Raw genomic sequence first — 20,133 nt, 5'->3', positions numbered from 1 at the left:
AGTGGGTGTCCTTCTGCTTCAAATTTAAACCTCCAGTCATTGTCGACCTCAGGGAATATCTGCCATTCGACACGCACGCGTGAGAGACCGCTCAAGTTTGAAGCCAATTGCTCCTTGCAGGCGCTTTAGGCCCATGTCTATAGCTGTTACAGACTCGCAGATGGAATATGAGGAAGCAAACGCCTCGAACTATGATCTAGGTTGGTGTCCCTTTTGAGTTGCAGCTGTTTCATCAATTGTCATTTTTCAGAGGAAACTAGACTACCAATAAGGAGAATTCCGAGAGCTTTCTGTGATATTGACGTCTCATGCGATGACCTTAACCACTCGGATAATACCAACCTCTCGTCGGCTCAAAGCTCGACTTCGTTACCCACTCGGTCCAGAATTCAGCGTGTTCTTCTGACGCTCAGGGACACTCTAAAGACCACCTATAACTCATTCGGTCTCTGCAGACTGTACCCTCGTCGTCCCTCCTTCGAGCCGGATAAATTTGTACCATCCTCGTTGCTTTCAAGGACGTCCCCATCGGTTAGCCAACTTGAAGAAACCGATTCTCAACAACAAGGTTTTTCAGCGCCTTACCCCTTTCCTAATATGACTATTCATCGACTCATGTCCTGGATGAATTCCGGGAGTGCTCTCTTGTCTGAAACTAAAGTCTCGCGCTTGGTTAAGGATGTAATCTTGGCGGAAGATTTTGACCCCAAGCACCTTGAGAATTTCTCCGTGAAGCGAAGCTTGCGAGAGCTGGATAGAGATGAGCATGGGAAAAGGATTATCTTTCCTGATGATTGGATCGAGACCGGTGTTACCATCAATATTCCAACGAGATCAAAGGAGGACGGTCCTCAGCCCTATACTATTCCTGGATTTCACTATCGCCCACTTGTTGAAGTATTACGCGCTGCATTTGCAGATGTTCAAGCTCGAGCGTTTCATCTCCTCCCATTCAAACGGTTGTGGAAAGATCCTTTGGATGGCCACAAAGAACGCGTATTCGACGAGCTCTATGCCTCCGATGCATGGCTGGAAGCTCAGGACAACATTCAGAAACTACCCAGGGAGCCCGGTTGTTCACTGAAACGCGTCATTGCTGGTCTGATGTTCTTTTCAGACACCACTCATCTGGCAAACTTCGGGACTGCCAAGGCTTGGCCACTGTACTTGTATTTCGGAAACCTAACCAAATACGCAAGGTCATCACCCCAATCGGGAGCATGCCACCTAGTAGGATTTTTTCCGTCAGTGAGTTTTCATGTGTTCGCCGTAGTCACCTTTTGCTGCTGATGATGTCAGCTTCCTGATAGCGTCAAAGACATTTTGAGTAATTTATCTCGCATATCGAAGACTGGCATGGCGTCTCTTCAAGCCCACTGCCGCCGGGAGGTGTTCCAGTCCTGCTGGGAAATCTTATTGGATGAAGACTTCATTCACGCATATCGTCATGGCATCATTCTTAAATGTGCTGACGGAGTACTGCGAAGGGTCTTTCCCCGGATCTTCACATATTCCGCGGATTACCCTGAAAAGTACGTTCCTCCGCACACCCGCTTCAAGAATGCTGAAATGCTGTTAATTCACAGGGTATTAATCGCCACCATCAAGGACATGGGATTGTGCCCTTGCCCCCGGTGTCTCACGCCGAAAAATTTGTTCAATTCTCTTGGGCTTGTGAGGGACATGAAAAACCGAATGACAAACCTTCGGGTATATGTTCTGGCGAAGGTTGAAAAGGCTCGCGAGTTTATCTGTAACGGAAGTACTGTTGACGGTACAAAGGTAGAACATAGTCTTGGTGAGGGCTCGTGGGTGCCTGTTGTCGTGAGTGCAACTACTTCCTTACATTTTATATTGACTACATGTGATATACTGTAGAATCAGTTTGTCAAAAAGCTCGGACCGCTTGGCCTTGATGCGTTTGGCATGCTGGTGGTCGACTTCATGCATGAGTGTGAATTAGGCACCTGGAAAGCGCTATTTACGCACCTCATCAGGTTGCTCTATGTACTCCCTGGCGGCAGTCAGTTGGTGGCAGCCCTGGACAGCAGGTATGAAGAGTTTACACGAAGCTTTGTTACCTGCTAACTAGTAGTCGACTCCCAAACTTCCATAGGTTTCGAGAGATTCCGACTTTCGGCAATGGTGTAATCCGCAAGTTTTCAAATAATACCTCTGACATGAAGAGATTAGCAGCACGCGACCTAGAAGATATCTTACAAGTTTGCTGGTTATTTATTTCCTGCCTTATGCTAGTTGACGCCTTTCTAGTGTGCCATTCCGGCCTTTGAAGGGCTGTTTCCCAAACACCACGATGCGATAATACAACCTCTACTGTATCGATTTGCCCAATGGCATGCGCTCGCTAAGCTTAGGCTTCACACCGAGTCCACCGTCACTTTCCTGGATGAAACCTTCAAGAAGTTGTCTGGGATGCTGAGAAAGTTCCAACGCTATACCTGCACGGCATTCAACGCCGTGGAATTACCCAGGGAGAGAGCAGCACGCCAATGAAAGGCTGCTCAACATCCTGAAGCTAACACAATGTCAGCTGAATCGAGTGGGGCTAGGCCGAAGAAGTTTAATTTAGGTACCTATAAATTCCATGCGATGGGAGATTATGTGAGAACCATCCGGTTCTTTGGCACTACAGATTCCTTCACCACTCAGATTGTACGTACCGTTGACATTTCCACTACGTATCTGAAGTTAAGTTGACCTAGGGAGAGCTCGCTCACAGAGCCCTGAAGGCGTTTTATCCGCTGACTAACAAATTAGATACTCCAGCGCAGCTGGCAAAGCATGAACGTAGGCGTCGGGTTTTGCGGCGGGCAGCAGTAGGAGGCACCTCGTCCTCTGGCAATCAATCAGGAGCCAACGCCTCCTGTTCAATGTCCCCAGAAAAGCATCATTATATTGCGACCAATCGGAACAACGCAGTACAAATAATCACATTTATCCAGGAACACGAGGGTGATCCAGCTGTCAAGGTAGAAGTTACGTTGGACATGCCTAGTACACCTTGCTCACATTGATTGTCAGGAATTTATACCAAAATTAAAGGACCATATCCTCTATAGGCTGCGGAAGCTCGATGTTAGTTATTGCAATCATGTCTTCACTGACCAGGAACGTAACTCGGTGATCATCCCAAACAATGTGATGTACTCGGTGCAAACGATGCAGGTGCATTACACCACCTATGACTTGAGGCGTGAGTATGACGTCATCAATCCCCGAACTCACGGGGACGTTATGGTGCTGTCAGGGGAGAGGAACCCTAGGCACCCATACTGGTATGCCCGAGTATTACACATTTATCATATGGAGGTATGGATTAAAGACGAGCATCCACCTGTGAAGCGGCACTTGGACGTTCTATGGGTTAGATGGCTGGCACCTCTACGGACCCATAAATCTGGCATGAACCATGCTCGCCTTCCGAAGCTTGCATTCGTGGAAGAATCGGACCCAGATGCATTTGGCTTCCTCGATCCAGGGCAAGTCATCAGAGGGGCGCATTTGATTCCGGCATTTGCATCTGGACGTGGTATAAGTTCGCTCCGCTACGGGAATTCACTGGCACATCCTCGGGGGGAACTAGACGATTGGGAGGAACACTATGTCGGGATGCAAGTGTGAACCTTACTTGCCCTTGCATCAATCCTGACGAAGCTTTTCATCTAGATTCGTTGATAGAGACATGTTCATTTGCTATACTCACTTTGGTATCGGTCATTCAGCCACGATTCGGAGAATCACACGGGATGCTCTTGGTATGGCAGATTCAACTGTAAGGACCGAAGCCATGGATGTTCAAGTTGTAGACGGCGAGGAGGATATGGACGCTGGCGAAGATGAACAAGAGGACATCGGTGACGAGGATGATGAAGAACTCGACGAAGAGGAAGAACTCGAGGATGACATTAGTGAAGAAGGGGACTTAGTAGAGGGAACATTGGACAGCGAGGGGCATGACGATGAGGATGAGTTCGAGGATCATCTCTCTTTCTAAAACTTCCTTCCAATCACATTCTATTACTCGAATTGAATTTATTTTCAAATTAGAAGGTCTTCAACTTCAGATTGAATGTAGGAGAAAGTCACAGCACCGTCACTGCACAAGATGGGTAAATATGAGCGTCTGATCAGGCGGTCACAGGTCACAGGTCACGATAGAGACCTGTGACCAACTCTTGAGCTTTGGAGTTAAACTCGTACAAGCCGCCACTCCTCTGTTTCTAAAGTGTCGGATTCCGCCAGCTAATCTGCTTCGATTGAAGAAGGGTTGGAGGACAACCTTCACACCATGGGCTCTGGGACTACTGTGAGGAACACGCTACTGTGAATAAGTACGTAGTTTCCAGATCGGACGCTTACCATGACTAGTAAAGCAGCTCGTTCACAATGATACCAGTGTTGCCAGTGCAGCAGTAGTGGGAGCTGTCTAAGTAAGTCCCCTCCTCCCTTTCTACCCGTAGATGTAACAGATGTAAACAGGGATTTTCAATATCCGCTTGGACGACATATGCGCAACATTCGAGGGGTTGTATATCAGCTGGAACCCGAGTCTGTTTGGGAGTTGTGTTACGTTTCATGGGTGCGTCTTCAATCCCACATGTGTGCCATACTCTAACGAATCCACAGATCTTGGCAGCTTGAAAATGTGGAAGATCTATCACAAGGTACATCTTCTCTCAAATCACTTGGTGCAGCGTTAACGCACATCGGACACAGCTTCTACTCACCACCTCCGACTGGACGATCAAAAAACCAATGACTCCGCGCCTCATGCACACACAAACGAAACCAACAAGAACGGAAGGGACTCGACAGAAACAGAAACATGGATACTCTTAACACGTCACCTCTGCGACACCCGCCGCACAAATGAATACATCGCGATTAATGCTCAAGATGATACAGTTTTGAGAGATCCAGAACATGTTGCGCTCAAGGTGCGTTTCTTCCTCTCTGCAGTATATCAGATCGATACAACAGGCACACCGCAACGCACAGAGCAACTACACAAACAGCACACACCTCCTTTCACGCATCAAAACCTCCAAACTCCAAACCCAAAGTTCAGGCTCCATATTAGCCTGCTACGACGGTCAATTTGAACAAGTCGGATTCACGGTCACTGCGTATGCCTATTCGTCGGATGTGATGGTGTCTTGGAATACGAGGGATATGCAGAAGGTCCTCTCATTTGTTCCACTTGATCAAAAATGAAAATGCTGATGATGCCAGATTTGACAGCGTGTGGACTAATAAAACGGCTGGGGGTAATCGCACGCATCCGACGTATATGGTGAATCCGCAATATCACCTGCGGGTGCACAATACTAGTACAAGTATCGACAAACGGTCCAGCACAAGTACATGTGTTGGCAGACGCAACAAGACACAAGTCATACTCACCACGCGGAGCACTAGGGATATCTCGCTGAACGTCACAGCAGTGGGGTCGCAGGGCGAGCGTATATCAGAACTAAGTCAGAAAGAAGTGGTGGCTCATTCTGGGCCTCATACATATGGGCATGCGCGTATTGCCGCTTATCTTGCTCGTACGTCGACCTTTTACCTCGAGGGAAACGCGGCTTATTTTCTTCATCTTGCAAATTCATCTTGCAAAGCTGGCGACTACACGGTCATATTATTAGCTTATGGACCGGACCAGATGGGAAATTCACGGAATCAAAACGTTTTGACTTAGACATCTACTTGTAAAGATGTGATCCAGCAAAGCTTACGCGAGGGAGAGCTTGTCACAGTGGCTCGTGGAGCAAGATACTGAAATTTATCTACTTCATAATAACCAGGGGTGCCAGCCGTTAACTTACTCGGACACCGTTCAAATTGATGTTTGAGTTGTCACAGTACTACCGTGACAGTAAACCAGCAGCATATCCCGAAAGCAGCCATGATGGCTCGGATTATCACGGTGAACTCGGACAGTTTTGTCGATATCTGATGTATTAGTATATAGGCCAGGCAATACAGGAAAGTACCAATGGTTCTATCGAAGAGATGGACTCTCCAACGGTGCAAATATGATGTAGTAGTGAACTATGCCTCTTGGACGCTAATAGTAGAGATCTAGACTTTGCCCGGCCGTTTGTTGAGGAGACTCTAAACAGCCTTGGAAAGCCCGCCAAAATAAGACAGAACGAGAACAGTTTACAACGTCAAGGGGAGTATGCTGCGATCCCTTGTGTACTGTGATGGCGCCGTGTCACGACTTTATGGTGTACTGTATAATGCCATCTTACATTTTTTGTGCAGGGCCAAGCTACTTCTCACGAGAAGGCCGTGGATAATCTGAGATAGCATCTTAATTTTAATGAAGAACGAGAACAATCAACAACATTGAGAGGAATGCGCTGCTATCCCTTGTGTGTTATGATTGCAGCATATCGCGACTTTGTTAAGAAGTCCCACGCTATTCTACTTTCGTTGAGCAGTGTCAAAGCTACTTTTCGCGAGAATGTCTTGAATGAGGCCGTAATTCAGAGCACAAATGAGGCAAAATGACAATGCGCAAAATAATTGGCAGAAGTGTGCTACTACCCCTCATCTACTGCAATAGAAGAAAGCAACAACATTTGTGTGAACTGCTCATGTTGCTCTGGACTTACAGACATCAATGGTCTTGTATTCCCAACCAAAAATTCTCCCCGTATAAATGATATTATTTAGGAGAAGCAAAATTGCATTCTACTGTAGTTCTCACGGCTACAATATCAAGGAATCATCCATTCGCTGATGGTATCGCTGCAGATAGTTTGCTTCTCATTAATAGATGTAGAACCATCGCCGTCGCCACCTATCAAAATGAAAAGATTGCCGCAGGATGATATTGCCCCTCGAGTCCAAGGCCACGCCGGCCGCAGTGCAGGGATGTCAGGAAATTGTTGTGGGCGACCGAAGTTATCTTCGATTTGCGGCCATCGATGGCCCGGGACGGAATAAACTGGTTATATTCGTGTTTGACAGAAGCAAAATTGTAGTGCCCACGACCACGTGCACAATGTCAATCAATTTTGATTTCTGCTGGAAAACTAGGTGAAAATATTAGAGCTACTGACACTATATTGTAAAAAGCATCATTGGAGGCAGCGTTCGTCAGTTGGTACATGGGCCAGCCCAGGTGTGTAGTGCGTATTGTCACGAAGAGAAAACGATTGACGGCATAGACAAACAACATGAAGACATACCCAGACTCGCGTAGATCCGCATATCAGAACCGTAAGATTCCCAAAGCATAGAATTGCTCCATGCGAGAGCACGGTATATGCATATGTCATGATGGAGGCTCGAACTCACGTTCTGTCTAAGCTAGAGATCTGAATGGACGACGATAAGCGCCGACTAGATATGGACTCTGACTCGAAGTCTCTGCTACTTGGCTAACGTCACTTACAAATACTCAAAGTGTTCTGATCTTTAGACCTTCCCGGTGATTCGATCAGCACTACCACTGACCAGTCTAGGGAAGAAACCCCCAATTTTGCATTGCAATCACACCACAGCATCTGCGAGGAGTAATAACTCAACTGTTTGTTTACAAGGCTTTCTCAGCCCATCCTCATTCCCCCATCGACAGAAATCTAGGAGAAAGCTCAGATCAGCTGTATGCAATAAAACAAATCGACCTACACATTGACCTGGAGACATCACATGCTACATGAGCAGGAGATAGGCGCAATAAAGGCATGAACTGACCGGTCATGAAGTGCGCTTCCTTCGATGCGAGATAGCTTACGATGCTAGCTATATCTTCAGGCTGTCCGATGTGCTTGATGGGGACATTCTCAGCCAACTTATCGAGGTTGTGAAGAAAGCAGGTGTTCAGTATCCGGGTAAAGTTTGACACCACGCTCTGCTTACCGACATGAACCACTTCCTCGAGCTAGCATTGTCGATAAGCTGTTCATAATTGACGTTCCCAGACTCATCCAGCGTGATCTTCACTAACGAGGAATCAGAGCTGAGAAATCGAAAATTAGTTCGACCTTACTCATATCAGTCTGTATCGCGCCCGGAGCATATGCATTGACAGTAATCCCATATTGACCAAGTTCAACAGCTATCGAAGGGTCTTTATTAGAAGCTGTGCATGCGAGTATCTTAGGAATTACCTGCAGCTTGAGTGAGCCCTCGAATCGCAAATTTGCTCGCTGTATATGGGGAGTTGTGGGCGAAGCCTATTTGGTCATTTGGATAAGAATGCTCAAGCAAATTCATGTCTATATGACGCACCCATTTTGCCCGCGATTGAGCTCGCACCAATAATTCGACCGCCACGTCCCTGTTCGATCATTTGTATTGCAGCATACTTGTAACATAGATAAGCTCCACGGGCGTTTACTGAGAGTGTGCGGTCCCATGACTCTACAGTCGCTAGCGGAGGACATGAGAAACCGTCAATCGTAGACTTTGACCGAGATAATCGTACATGACACAAGCGAGGCAAACTCCACCACTCCAGCATTCGCGACCATCTACACGATGAATATCCATGAAACATGTCTAGTGAGATAAGAAGAGCGACTCACGACGTCCAGTCCACCAAGTTTTGTAACAGCGTCATCGACCATCCCTTTGACTTGTTTATCGACAGTCACGTCGGCGGGAAGGATGCAGACTTGTCTCCCAAGGCTTTCAATTTCAGTCGCTACCGCCTCCAGCTTGGCATCCTTGTTGGGTAAATCATTGAGAGCGACGTTAAAGCCATCCCGTGCAAGCCGAAGAGCGATGCCGCGACCGATTCCCTGAGCAGACCCTGTTATTAATGCAATACCTTTTGAGATAGACATGAACGTTATGATTGGGCGTAACCTGGCGCAACGCACCTCTTGCGCACCTTTTACATATAAGGCTTCTATCACATGTTCCATGAGAATCGGACGGAGGTGAGTTGAGCGCTAGTAAGCCTTCCAGACGGTTGCGCGTCTAAAACGGCCGGCGGGAACGGCGGACTGGTGGGGGTACGCCTCACACCAGGGCATTCGCGAACCCTGAAGTGCGGAGGGGCACAGGGCCCCTAGACTAGATAGTATTGTCCTACATAGAGTTCCCTACTCTCCATGGACAAAAATGGATACAAAAAACAAAAAAAGCCTTCCAGAGTGGGCCCGAGTCGGTACCTCAAGGAGACCCATCGACTTCTATGTCTGGGGTCAGGAATTTGAAATTGCTGGACCAAGGCTGTCATGGTAGCCGATTCAGACTCTTCGACGAGGAAGGAAGTGACGAGGCTCGTATTGAAGCATCTTTGCATCTGACAGGAAATACGTTCTTCCGGACTATTGTATTGCTGCAGACGGTTTGCTTCTCATTAATAGATGTAGAACCATCGCCGTCGCCACCCATCAAAATGAGGCAAAATGACAATGTTCAAAAGGATTGCCGCAATGATGGCATGATACTGCCCCTCGCGCTCAGAGCTCAAGCGCTCAAGGCCTCGCCGGCCGCAGTGGAGGGACGTCAGAAAATTGTCATGGACGACCGAAGTTATCTTTGATTTGCGGCCATCCATGGCTATGATATCATGATGTGCATCATGATTGTAAGTCGGGACCGGACGGAATAAACTGGTTATCATATTCGCAAAATTGTAATTCCCACGACTACTTAATATCAAGAGTACATTCTGATTCGACTGCTGGAAAACTAGGTGAAGATATTAGAACTACTGACATTATAGTGTAAAAAAGCATCATTGGAGGCAACGTTCGTCAGTCGATACAGGGTCCAGCCCAACGGTGTGTAGTGCGTATTGTCATGAAGAGAAACCGATTGACGGCATAGAGACGACATGAAGGCATACCCAGACTCGTATAGATCCACATACCGGAACCTCAAGATTCCCAAAGCATAGAATGGCTCCATGCGAGAGCACCGTATATGCATATATCCACCATGACCACATGGTGGAGGCCCAGAGCAAGGCCTAAAAACCACCCATGAACCCGACCATCTCCACTTCACCAAAGCCCTCCCGTTTGGCACGTCTCGCAGCCTTGAATTCTGCACCACCGAGTTTGGAGCCTGCCGCCGTCTTGGTCCTTACGCCTAATAGGCCCACTTCATCCGAGATGCGGGGAAGCTTGGACTTGGGCAACGGTGGTAGCCCGGTCATAGGCAATGGCGGCGGGCGATGTGCGGATTTGTGCGGATGGTGAGAACGATGAGGGTGAGGTGAGTGAGGCTGATTGGCTCGTGTGGTGGTTTTGAGAACGACAGTGTGTTGATCTATCGAGAATGTGACAGTATCGTCAAGTGAAGGGTGCACAGACCGCGAGCGGCTATGGTTACGCGAGCGTTCGGGCATCGTGGTATGTGAGACGGCTGTCCTTGGGCTAGTGGTGGATGGGAAAACGGCTTCCATTGGAACCTCTTCACCTAGTCTCTTTCGTAACCGTTCCATTTTGCTGCGCCTGTGTGCAGCCTCCTTGGATGGAGTGTGAAGCTGTTCGTGAATAGAAGATTTGTCAGAGGAAGTTGATAGGATGCTAGCGCATCGTACAGGTGCAGTACGTGAAGGTATAGGTGGAGAGCTGGAGTCCACGGCAATACCACCAGAGAGCCTCATGATCGGGGGAAGGTGAGTTGGTTTGCGACTTCTCCATGCGTCTTCTTTGGAGGGTCCAACTGGAGTGGGCGGTCTTGGGGGCGTTACCATGACGAACTCTGTACCTGACATCAGTATTATGCAGGTGAGTGAAAGAAATGATAGACTCACGATCTTCGATATCATCGACAAATCGCGGGATATCGCCGAGCATACGACCTATCTTCTTGGTCGAGCGTACGAGTGCAGAGCGCTCCTTTGATGACAGGGTGTTGTTGGTTGGGGGTGGAATAGTACGAGGTTCAGGGGGAGGGTATGTGTGTGATGCCATAAGGGATGGGTATTAAGTATGATGTGTTACAGATGGTCGTAGGTGCCAGACTCTACGTAGTACGTACAAAGTGCAGGCAAGTGTGGTGTCTGACAGAGGGACTCCAGGACCCAACAGATGAGGGAAGAGTCACTGTGAACATGTGGTTATTCATACGGCTCTTAAACAAAAAGGGTGATTAGATGTGAGGGAGTGTACCGTACATTTCTTGGGTCGACATGGCGAATCTGGGAGTACGTTTATTGTATTTTGGGTATAGCACCGAAGCAAGCCAAGACAATAAAGGCCTAACCATTATTGGATCAAAGAAAGCTCTAATTTTAGACATCGGAAGCGCTTCTACTCCTTCTTATCCCAATACAGGTCTGCACTTGTCCTGCATTAATAAATTGTTCCTTGCAATCCTCGGCTAGTCCTAACGGTAATGATACGCGGAATCAACTTTTAACCACGTCGCACTACGCGGCCTTGATGAACATTCAACCCTTGGGTAACTGAGATCCCACCTCCAGACAAAACCCTTTCATTGCGACCTTATCATGATGGAAGCTCCGGAGGCGTGTAAGTGTGCGATGGAGTGAGAGAGTATAATAGGTTTAATTGTGAGTTGTTGGTTAATTATGGCTGCAACTGTGAATGAACCAACTTGGCTTACTTGGTCCAAAGGAAGCTCCCGCGTGCACGCCACTGAGCGCTCATTGATCGTCGCATTCATCACAACGATTATCACATCGTTGTCTTTTTCCTAATCGTCTAGTACATAGTACCAGCCAGCACTCCGTAATCGCTCCCCCCGTTCCTGATATAACGTACACGATGTCGATCCGATGGACATGCCTATCATCTCTCCCAACTAAAGCACGATCATCCCACTGTGCTTCCATCGCGAATAAAGGCACCCTATTGCTATATTCTGGCGAGTTCCAGCCACGCATACCTGTGGATGGAGACGTTCACGTATTTGATCTGAACAGCGCCATCCAGCAATCCGTAGCGGATAATGCTGGCCTATGGCGTACCTTGTCCGCATCGTCGAAGCCGGAACCCCGAGTGGGTGCGACAACGGTGTTCGATGGTGAAAATTTGTACATGTGGGGCGGAAGGGGGGGCGTTGATATGGCACCTCTTGACTCCAACCAAGCGGGCATATGGAAGGGGCAGATATTGCAGAATAAAGTAATATGGGAGAAGCTCGAAGGCAAGGGCGACGAGCCCGTCACGAGAAGCTTCCACGCTTCCGTCTTGGCTAATGTATGTGTCCGCAAATGTGCTTTACATCCAGAGCGTTACATCAATCTACGATGCATTCTCTTCCTGAAGATCGTTCTTGTGCTGATCGGGATTTTTATCTAGGGAAAATTGTACATTCATGCAGGTTGTCCTGCCTCTGGTCGCCTCTCTACTCTCCATTCTTATGATCTGCAATCTTCTCGGTGGTCTCTCTGCGCAGATGCTCCCGATCCCGCGCGTGGTGGCACCGCCATCGCTTCTGTAAAACTTCCATCATCTTCCTCCAATGAGGAAGTAATCATTCGATTCGGCGGTATGTTGTTCTTCTAAGTCTGATATGCACCCTACCTACGACATTTCGTGATCCCCGCTTCGTAACATTATCAAAGACGAAGTCCGATAGTCTTCATGCTCTTTTGTTTTTCCTTTCATATACGCCCGACTCGTGTTTATTCTGTCCTTGTTTATCGTGGTTTACTTGGATTCATCACTATTTCCACCTTCCCTATTCCTAAATTAATCAATATCTTAATTTTTTTTTCCAGGTTTCGCTGGGTATCAACTCCCCACCTCAACACCACCACCCTTAGATATTTACACACCAAGTACCAACTCCTGGACAACCATCGTACCGTCTGGCGATCCGCAACAGGGATATCCCGGAGCACGCTCCGTCCACGGTCTCGTTCCTCTTTCCACGCCTGATGGCACCGGAGTCGCATTGCTCTACCACGGCGAGTCTGACGCCTCCGACCTAGGCCATGCAGGCGCCGGGAAATTCCGGGACGATGCCTGGGCGCTGGTGTGGCGCGAAGGTGGGCTAAGGTGGAAGAAATTAATAATAGAAGGCAAGTTAATCATTCATCGCGCCCGCGCCACAGCCATGCCCTCAGCTGACCTCATTTCGCAGGTGATGCGACTCCGGAGGGCCGTGGCTGGTTCCCCTCGACGTCCTATACCGCTCCTGGAGGTAACACTCGAGTAGTTCTCTCGGGTGGCCTCCTTACTTCGAACGAGCGTAGTGGGGAAGTGTGGGTTGGCGATGTTCAAGTCTGAGCTCTGCTTTCGGTCTGAAAGGTATGTGCGCTCTGAATCGTGCTAAATATGGTCGGAGTTGCGATAAGGATGGGAGCTATGGCTGTCCACGATTTTGTGTTTGTTCTCGGAGCTTTTATTTCAGAATAATCAATTTTAAAACCATGATTTCTCTTTTCGTTTCCTCTAGTAAATCAGGTTGATATCGTAGTACCGTAGAATGTTACCGATATGTTCAGTTACATACAACCTAACGATGGTCGATGCATCAATGACCTCTGAACTCATCTGTTGGATCGATTATGACAATGCGGGGGAGTTTCTTGGCCTTACAGAATTCCAGGTATTGAGCTTCAAGTGAACAAGGCCTCTGAGAGATGCGACGAGGACACCGGTCCTCAAGACTAGATAGAATCCTCCATAGAGTATATCTCTCCACAGGACAGAAAATTTGATTTTTTAAAAAAGTGAACAGGGCCAAGGGTAGAACATGTCAAGCGTGATCACTACTATGGTATCACAAATTGAATGATAATGATCAACCGGATCACCGTCCAACAATAGCTAATAGGGTCAATTGGATACCGCACGTTACAACATATTTGATTGTGAATAAAAAACTACAGGAAATTTAACATAACAGTAGGACAATTGAAAAAGCACATACATACAAAAATGTCCATAGCTCATTTATATCCGGAGCAATACGGTCCCAAGTTTAAACATGAACAAGTGTTCGTCTTGATCATCGAGATTCAAGGTCACTAACATACCTCCCCTGTCCATATCCCCCACTCTGCCGGGCCGGCGCACTCCTCGGCTCGTCTCTTCCCGTGTATGCCGATATATAATCGAACTCGTCTTCATCAACTTGGATTGGGTCTGGATTGACTACAGACAGCCTTCGCATTGCCCCGGACTTCCGTGACATCGAAGACGCAGGCGACGCAGAAGGACGGAGGAGGGATAGAGGTGAGGTATCTGCCGGCCCGCCGTGCCCTGTCGGACTTAATGATGACCCAGACTCGCTTCCACTGCGACCAGGCCTGCGGAACGCAGCAGCTGAGATCATTCGTGGTGCACCACCGGGAGCACCCGATGTCAGTGAAGACGTGGACTTCGTCATGAGGGGAGACGAGAACGGCGGTAGTGGACGGGGATGTTCAGGTGGTGACCTGTGGGAGACGGAAGCAGATGATTGCATATTGGACAGAGAAGATGGTGGGAGTCGAGGCGATGTGGAACGAGACGAACTACTCTTCGAGGCAGCTATGATCGGTAAAGGACGTGATTCGCCTGGGTCAACACCAATATGAGGATGGGGCGAAACGGAACGGTGAGCGAACGGTGCATTAGGTGGCGCAAGAGGTGAGGGCGTTCGAGAGATCTGATTGGGTACTTGCTGAGGAGTATGAATTTGCAGTTGTTGGTGTGGTTGAGGTGAGTAAGTCTGCCCTGACATGTAAGAACCTTGCGGTGGGGCTCGGGATTGAGTTGGATGAGTGGAGTACGTCACTGGTGCAGGTGCGCTGAATGCTAGTGCATCCAATTCACGAGAGACCTCACGTGCAGCTGCTGCGTTGCGTGCCTGCTCGTCGTCTCCATCGCTGTCTTCTGAATGACCCTTCGCCTGAGTCTGTAGAGGAGAAGTAAAGTGCGGTGAAGGCGGAGACACAATCCTAGTATGATCTGGTGGAGTTGGTGCCTCAGTATCTACGGGGGGCGGAGGCACGCGCGGGATACGTCGCTGACTTTCCGTCGTCTCGGGCGAAGGTCTGCTACTTTCTTCCTCTGTTGCATCCTCCTCCGTCCCAAGCCTCACTCTTTCATCCATATTTTGCAGTACAATTTCATTCGATTGGTCATCTTCGGCCTCCTCATCATGGTCATACGGCATACCACCCACCGACTCCTCGGATGTCCGTCTGTCGCTCAGACCAGTAATGCTCGTCAGCTGTTCATTCCCACTCCTGACGCTCATCGCGTTGTCGTTGCTTTCGCTCACTGTACGTCGTTCCTCAATTTCAGCACCCAGACCTCCGTCCCAAGCCTGAATTGCAGCAGGAGCAGCTCCTGGTGGCAAACTTGGACTCTTGCTTCTGCGCGTGTCTCCAACACCAGTGTATGGAGCACCTGATCCGGGAACGAATGGTTCGTACTTTGGCGCAGGATCATCAAGTGAGGGACGATTTAGGCTGAACGAGTTGGAATCGCTGCGAGCAAGAGCGTCAGCGATAGAGCTAGTCAAAGAACCCGAGGTATCATGCGCGGGAAGGGCTGAGGGAGCCATTGTATCTGCTTGCCGCAAGTAAGAGAGGGAAGGGTTTGAGGGAGTCGGTCTGTCGTGTGACAGGACGCCTAAGCTTGGGCCCCTCGCAGGAAAAGAAGCAAAATGACTGGCGTGTGTCGATGTCGGTGTGGGGACGCCAAATTCGTCCGCAGATGCTGTTCGCTGGTTTGGAGGTGGAGGTGGAGGCTGTGAATGACGGTATGATAAGATATTTTGGTGCGGGTTGAGCTCGTTAAGTCCCACCAGAGATTCGCTCCCAAAGCCGCTCAAGTGGAGCCCACTTCCTACCCGCGGAACAGGTAAATAGGGAGAACTCGACGATAATGACTGTTGTTCTTGCATATGTGGCGAGGTCTGAGTCGGCGATGTATGCTCATACTCTCCTTGGCTGGCGCGACCAGACGCAACGGTCGTAAAGGCTACTTGCGCAATACCACGCTGTGCCTCAGATACAAGGACACTGACACGTGGGTGAGCGTTATAATATGCTCGAGGAAGTCCTGGTTGCGTGACGTCTTCGGTAATTTCCTACAAATGAACGTCATAATGAGACCTGCGAGCTTACACCAGAACATACTGCAACTATAGCTTTGCCTCTGTCACCAACAATCTGAGTAAAAAAATGAGGCAGAGAGTGAACAACAAGAAACAAAACGACTTACAACACCTTTCTCACAGCACTCTGCAAGACCTCCAAACTTGGCCAGCATCCAACTCTTTGCACATTTTCTCTTGTAATCGCCCAACTCAGCTTCTTCGCGAATAATTTCACCATCGATTGCACGCATCTCTTCACGCAGTCGATTGAGAGCGTCAGTCTGTGTTGAGAGATTTTTGTGTTCGGGGCTCATCTTGTTGAGCTTCTTTTCGGCACCATCCGCAGAGACTCCAACACGCCGTCGTCGGCGCCGTAGGTCGTCGAGTGCTTCCTCGCGCGTCCGTACAGACTTCATGGTGTCGCGGATTCCATGATGTGCGCTGGCGTACGCACTCAGTGCCGCAGCAAAGTTAACAAGCAGGGTAGAAGATGCACTGAGGATATCCTACAGTTTCTTTGTCAGAAGGTAGATAATAAAACATGGCGGGTGCACATAGAGCCATTGGTCTTGGATAAGATACTCCGTCAAGTCACGTAGGCATATATTGTATCTGGCTCCACAAGCCAAGATAAGGAACTCGTCTATACGTCATTGAGCGTCACAGAACATGCGAGGCATCCCATGAAGCTTTGCGTGAACGTTATGGAAAGAAGTGCAACTGCACCACGTACACCCAGGCAGAAGCATCACTCACAGCAAGATCATCACCCTCACCAACCCCCCACGCCCTGAGGGACTCCGCGGCTTTGGTTATATCAACGCCTAGTCTCTGAGTTCTGTTTGATGATGCGACAAGAACATTAACAGCGTATTGAAGTGTCTAAAGCACACTTACGAGACCAGAACAACCTTCTCCGCGTTAATGAGATCCTGAAACTGTCTAAGGTCGCTATTACCTGCAAGCGCCGGAATCGTCGAATTATGGGCAATTTTTGCCGCTGCCGTCTTGAACATGGTTCGTTGTGGTAATTATGTTAGGTGGTTGTCGTGAGTAAACCTTGGCGGCCTTGCGGAAGAGAGAGGGGAAACTGTGCGTGAAGTGCTTAGTGCATAGGATAGCCACAGCTCGCATAGCCACATTTTGCTATATGTCTAAGGCTGTACAGCAGCCAGCAAACACAACCGCAGCAAATTTAAAGACACAAATCTTACTAAGCCTAGCTATCGGCAACTGACTTTTGAAAGAAATCCTTTGATAATCAACAGAAAGCTACACGAATGTTATACAACGTGAATAAGTTATGTATATGAGAGGGTATCTCGCCATGTCGAGCATCTGAGTCCTTTGATCATAATTTCACATCCACGGATTCTCTTCGTCCTCCCCTGGACTCTTGGTACCATAGGTCCAAGCCCGTGCGTGTGGAGGCGGCGTCTGAGGGCGTACTATTTCCTCTGGCTCGTACCTCTCCGGAACATTAAGTTCCTCCTTCCGTATATCATACTCCTTGTCGGCTTCATTGGAGACGACGCGACGATCATTATTTTCTTCTTCTAACCTAACGGTGGATTCAGCACGGATATCCCCTTTCTGACTCCAAACACGTTTTAAGCCTGTGGCGCGCAGAGAAGTATGAGCAGCATGCGAACTCGAGGGCACCGGGAGCGTATCGGTGGGCACAACAAGGTCTACAGCGTCTGGCTCCGCAAGTGGAGGATGAGAAGGAGATGAGTGGGAGTGTAATCCAGAAGAAAATAAGCGGGGTGATGGAGTACCGAGGTTCGATCGCGAGTATGAAGGCGAAGAGTGAAGATATGGGGACGATGCGCGAACGTTAACATTACTTCCAGACAGCAGTCTCGGGCGTGATTCATGAGACGTCGGTGAGTTATGTCGGGATGATGATCCTGAGGAGCTTAACGAGCCGGAGATCGGTGGTGATGGAGCTCCATTACTTCTGGTATTCGACCACCTTAGCTTCTTCGATGCATTCACCTCTGCCCTCCTGCCTTCCTCACGATCTTCTGAAGCGAACACTTCATCTTTACCATTCTCGTACTTGCGTATTTGACCAGCCCGGGTACCCGTTGCACCATAGCCTCCGTTACCGCTTGCACCAATGTGACTTCTGTGGACATTGACGTGCACCCCTTCTCTAACAATTCTCTCTTCCGCAGCCCACATCGCATAGCGCGCCTCTTCAGAGCTGACATCCACAACAGGGTACGCGTAGTCGCCGAAGACATAATTCTTCGCATGCTCATAGAGTAAATCATCCGCGATAGCCAGGCCATCATTGAAGTGCAGTGCATATTCATCGTCGTCCTCCACGTCCACGTCATCGCCGGGCATTCGTATTGTCTGCCGTTGTCCCTGATATTGCATGTCTGGCGCAGAGTGAACAATGTTCTCTGCATGTTCCGCGAGTAGTGGAGCGGCGACGTCTCCATCGTTGCCCAACCAGCCCCTGTGGTCACCTTCGGCATTTCCATCACCTAGACCCGTCACCTCCGGGAGCCAATACTTCCGCTTTCCTCCCGCGGAATAGCGCAAGCCAGCACGTATCCTTCGCTCCCTCGCTGCCCCAATGTGCATTCCGCCCTCGCTTGGCTCGAACGCACGATAATTGATGCCTTCTCCGCGCAAAGTTGCCTTGGTGTCCTCAGCAAGATCCTTCAGGCCAAATGCATCCCGAATGGCATACCCTATGCGCATCCGTGCCACGTGGACTTTAGCAGATGGTGATGGTTTGACAAAGTCTCTATATGAAAATGCATACATATGCGCGATAGCGAAGAATGGCATCTCAACGCAAATTAAAGTGTCGGTGAGTCCGAGGGAAATGTGTTCGCTGTCCGTGTATGGTCCAAGTTTAGATATGGCGCCGGCCGCAACCAGAGTTGAGACAGCAATGGATTGCCAGAACGAAAAGAAGAGAATTCCCTTCACACAAAGGAATTTTGGTACAGGGCTAAAAGTCCGGAACAATGAATTTCAGATACCCAAGCAAACGTTTGCTGACCCACCGAAATGGCTTCAAATCATTGCTTACACACATCCAGAAGACTGCAAGGCAATACAATGCAAGGCAAATGGACACGTTGTACACGATTGAAACATACAGATACCCGGACCGGGCCCGGAAATCACCCTCGTGATATGTTCCAGTTGCTTTCATGACGAGGCTGGCAACTGCTAACACAGGTTTGACTTGTACATACTCTGTCAATGGAATTGTGTCAGCATGACAATGAAAAAGACGATGACCACTGACGCAGAATGCCTCGTTTGATGAAGAGAAACGTATATGGATCGCTAACATCCACTTCATGTCGCCAAAGACTGACAGGAAATATGGCAGGAATAGGTGGTCGTCCGTGGAGTCGAATGAGAAGCGAACGCTCGCCGCCCAAATAATCAAGGAGAAGAACGAAGAAGCAATAAATGACGAAAGCCTAAATTGATGTTCAAAGTTCATAAGAACGATACTCGTGCATAGACAGTACATACCTCGTATACATCTCGTATCACATCGATGAAGAACGCTGCGTCTAGCGAGAAAAGCGAAATTAGGGATGACAAGGCGTAGACTGGGACCATGAGCATAATTCGGATGACCATCCTACAAACATCGTGGGTCAGCAAATAGTCGTTAGAAATTAAGCCTCATGAGTGGAATTACCTTTGCAGGAGGGGCTTCCTATAATTTCTTAGCTGCAGCCATATTGACAATCCACTGACAGTCACTGCTACTAGGGTCGATACTCCGGCAAGGAGAAGAACAGGGAGTGGCAAGCTGGAGCCTGCGCCGCCATGGTTCAAGTCCGGGAGAAATCCCATATTACCTACAGCATGCAGTAAATTATTGACAAGCGTCGTTGCAACGTTGAATGATAGGTTGACTGCCGACGCGCAGTGAGCGGCAACACCGGAATTCAGTATTACGTAATGCTGCAGAATATTTCAAGATATTATTTATTCGCAATAGCAAAAAAAAATTGAAATTCTAGCACTTGGAGTCTTAGGCCGTACTATGCCCAACAACAAAACCATTATCACCTGTGGATGGAATGCTCGAGCTTTTTTACAGTCATCCTAAGTATAAACACCTCGGACCTCCATATTGTT

The 20,133-nt window shown here is 48.6% G+C and overlaps 7 protein-coding genes across 7 annotated transcripts; 3 read left to right on the top strand and 4 right to left on the bottom strand.

Annotated features, from left to right (window-relative positions):
• Positions 1-4,309: 4,309 nt before the first annotated feature.
• Positions 4,310-5,235, top strand: F5147DRAFT_659063 (uncharacterized protein; the record flags this gene model as incomplete). Its single annotated transcript, XM_041434537.1, has 6 exons — positions 4,310-4,327; positions 4,427-4,451; positions 4,501-4,600; positions 4,648-4,685; positions 4,738-4,958; positions 5,002-5,235. The coding sequence occupies 6 exons, from the start codon at positions 4,310-4,312 to the stop codon at positions 5,233-5,235; spliced, it is 636 nt and encodes a 211-aa protein (XP_041285078.1).
• Positions 5,236-5,255: 20 nt separating this feature from the next.
• F5147DRAFT_69851 (uncharacterized protein) lies at positions 5,256-5,857 on the top strand. The gene has a single exon (XM_041437558.1). The coding sequence runs from the start codon at positions 5,312-5,314 to the stop codon at positions 5,717-5,719; it is 408 nt and encodes a 135-aa protein (XP_041285077.1). The 5' UTR covers positions 5,256-5,311; the 3' UTR covers positions 5,720-5,857.
• Positions 5,858-7,484: 1,627 nt separating this feature from the next.
• F5147DRAFT_728421 (uncharacterized protein) lies at positions 7,485-8,879 on the bottom strand. The gene is made up of 7 exons (XM_041439327.1): positions 8,562-8,879; positions 8,266-8,440; positions 8,145-8,210; positions 8,024-8,092; positions 7,894-7,976; positions 7,691-7,825; positions 7,485-7,613 (listed from the first exon to the last, which is right to left on the bottom strand). Exons 1-7 carry the CDS (start codon positions 8,820-8,822, stop codon positions 7,581-7,583), a joined length of 822 nt encoding a protein of 273 aa, XP_041285076.1. The 5' UTR covers positions 8,823-8,879; the 3' UTR covers positions 7,485-7,580.
• A 696-nt stretch (positions 8,880-9,575) lies between these two features.
• Positions 9,576-11,206, bottom strand: F5147DRAFT_728412 (uncharacterized protein). Its single transcript, XM_041439326.1, has 3 exons — positions 10,751-11,206; positions 10,535-10,698; positions 9,576-10,477 (listed from the first exon to the last, which is right to left on the bottom strand). The coding sequence occupies exons 1-3, from the start codon at positions 10,908-10,910 to the stop codon at positions 9,959-9,961; spliced, it is 843 nt and encodes a 280-aa protein (XP_041285075.1). The 5' UTR covers positions 10,911-11,206; the 3' UTR covers positions 9,576-9,958.
• A 60-nt stretch (positions 11,207-11,266) lies between these two features.
• Positions 11,267-13,587, top strand: F5147DRAFT_621337 (galactose oxidase). Its single transcript, XM_041432624.1, has 6 exons — positions 11,267-11,512; positions 11,577-12,161; positions 12,264-12,453; positions 12,686-12,988; positions 13,051-13,483; positions 13,549-13,587. Exons 2-5 carry the CDS (start codon positions 11,727-11,729, stop codon positions 13,194-13,196), a joined length of 1,074 nt encoding a protein of 357 aa, XP_041285074.1. The 5' UTR covers positions 11,267-11,512; positions 11,577-11,726; the 3' UTR covers positions 13,197-13,483; positions 13,549-13,587.
• Positions 13,588-13,603: 16 nt separating this feature from the next.
• F5147DRAFT_644501 (uncharacterized protein) lies at positions 13,604-17,114 on the bottom strand. Its single transcript, XM_041433142.1, has 5 exons — positions 16,900-17,114; positions 16,759-16,840; positions 16,128-16,508; positions 16,043-16,075; positions 13,604-15,993 (listed from the first exon to the last, which is right to left on the bottom strand). The coding sequence occupies exons 1-5, from the start codon at positions 17,016-17,018 to the stop codon at positions 13,921-13,923; spliced, it is 2,688 nt and encodes an 895-aa protein (XP_041285073.1). The 5' UTR covers positions 17,019-17,114; the 3' UTR covers positions 13,604-13,920.
• Positions 17,115-17,240: 126 nt separating this feature from the next.
• On the bottom strand, positions 17,241-19,902 carry F5147DRAFT_728392 (DUF300-domain-containing protein). Its single transcript, XM_041439325.1, has 5 exons — positions 19,688-19,902; positions 19,516-19,627; positions 19,280-19,460; positions 19,032-19,227; positions 17,241-18,976 (listed from the first exon to the last, which is right to left on the bottom strand). Exons 1-5 carry the CDS (start codon positions 19,843-19,845, stop codon positions 17,362-17,364), a joined length of 2,262 nt encoding a protein of 753 aa, XP_041285072.1. The 5' UTR covers positions 19,846-19,902; the 3' UTR covers positions 17,241-17,361.
• Positions 19,903-20,133: the final 231 nt, after the last annotated feature.

This window comes from Suillus discolor (genome assembly GCF_016758755.1).
Source record: "Suillus discolor strain FC423 chromosome Unknown F5147scaffold_137, whole genome shotgun sequence".
NCBI classification, from domain to species: Eukaryota; Fungi; Basidiomycota; class Agaricomycetes; order Boletales; family Suillaceae; genus Suillus; species Suillus discolor.
The sequence above is the reverse complement of the archived record's forward strand: the minus strand, read 5'-3'. Positions and strand labels throughout refer to the sequence as shown.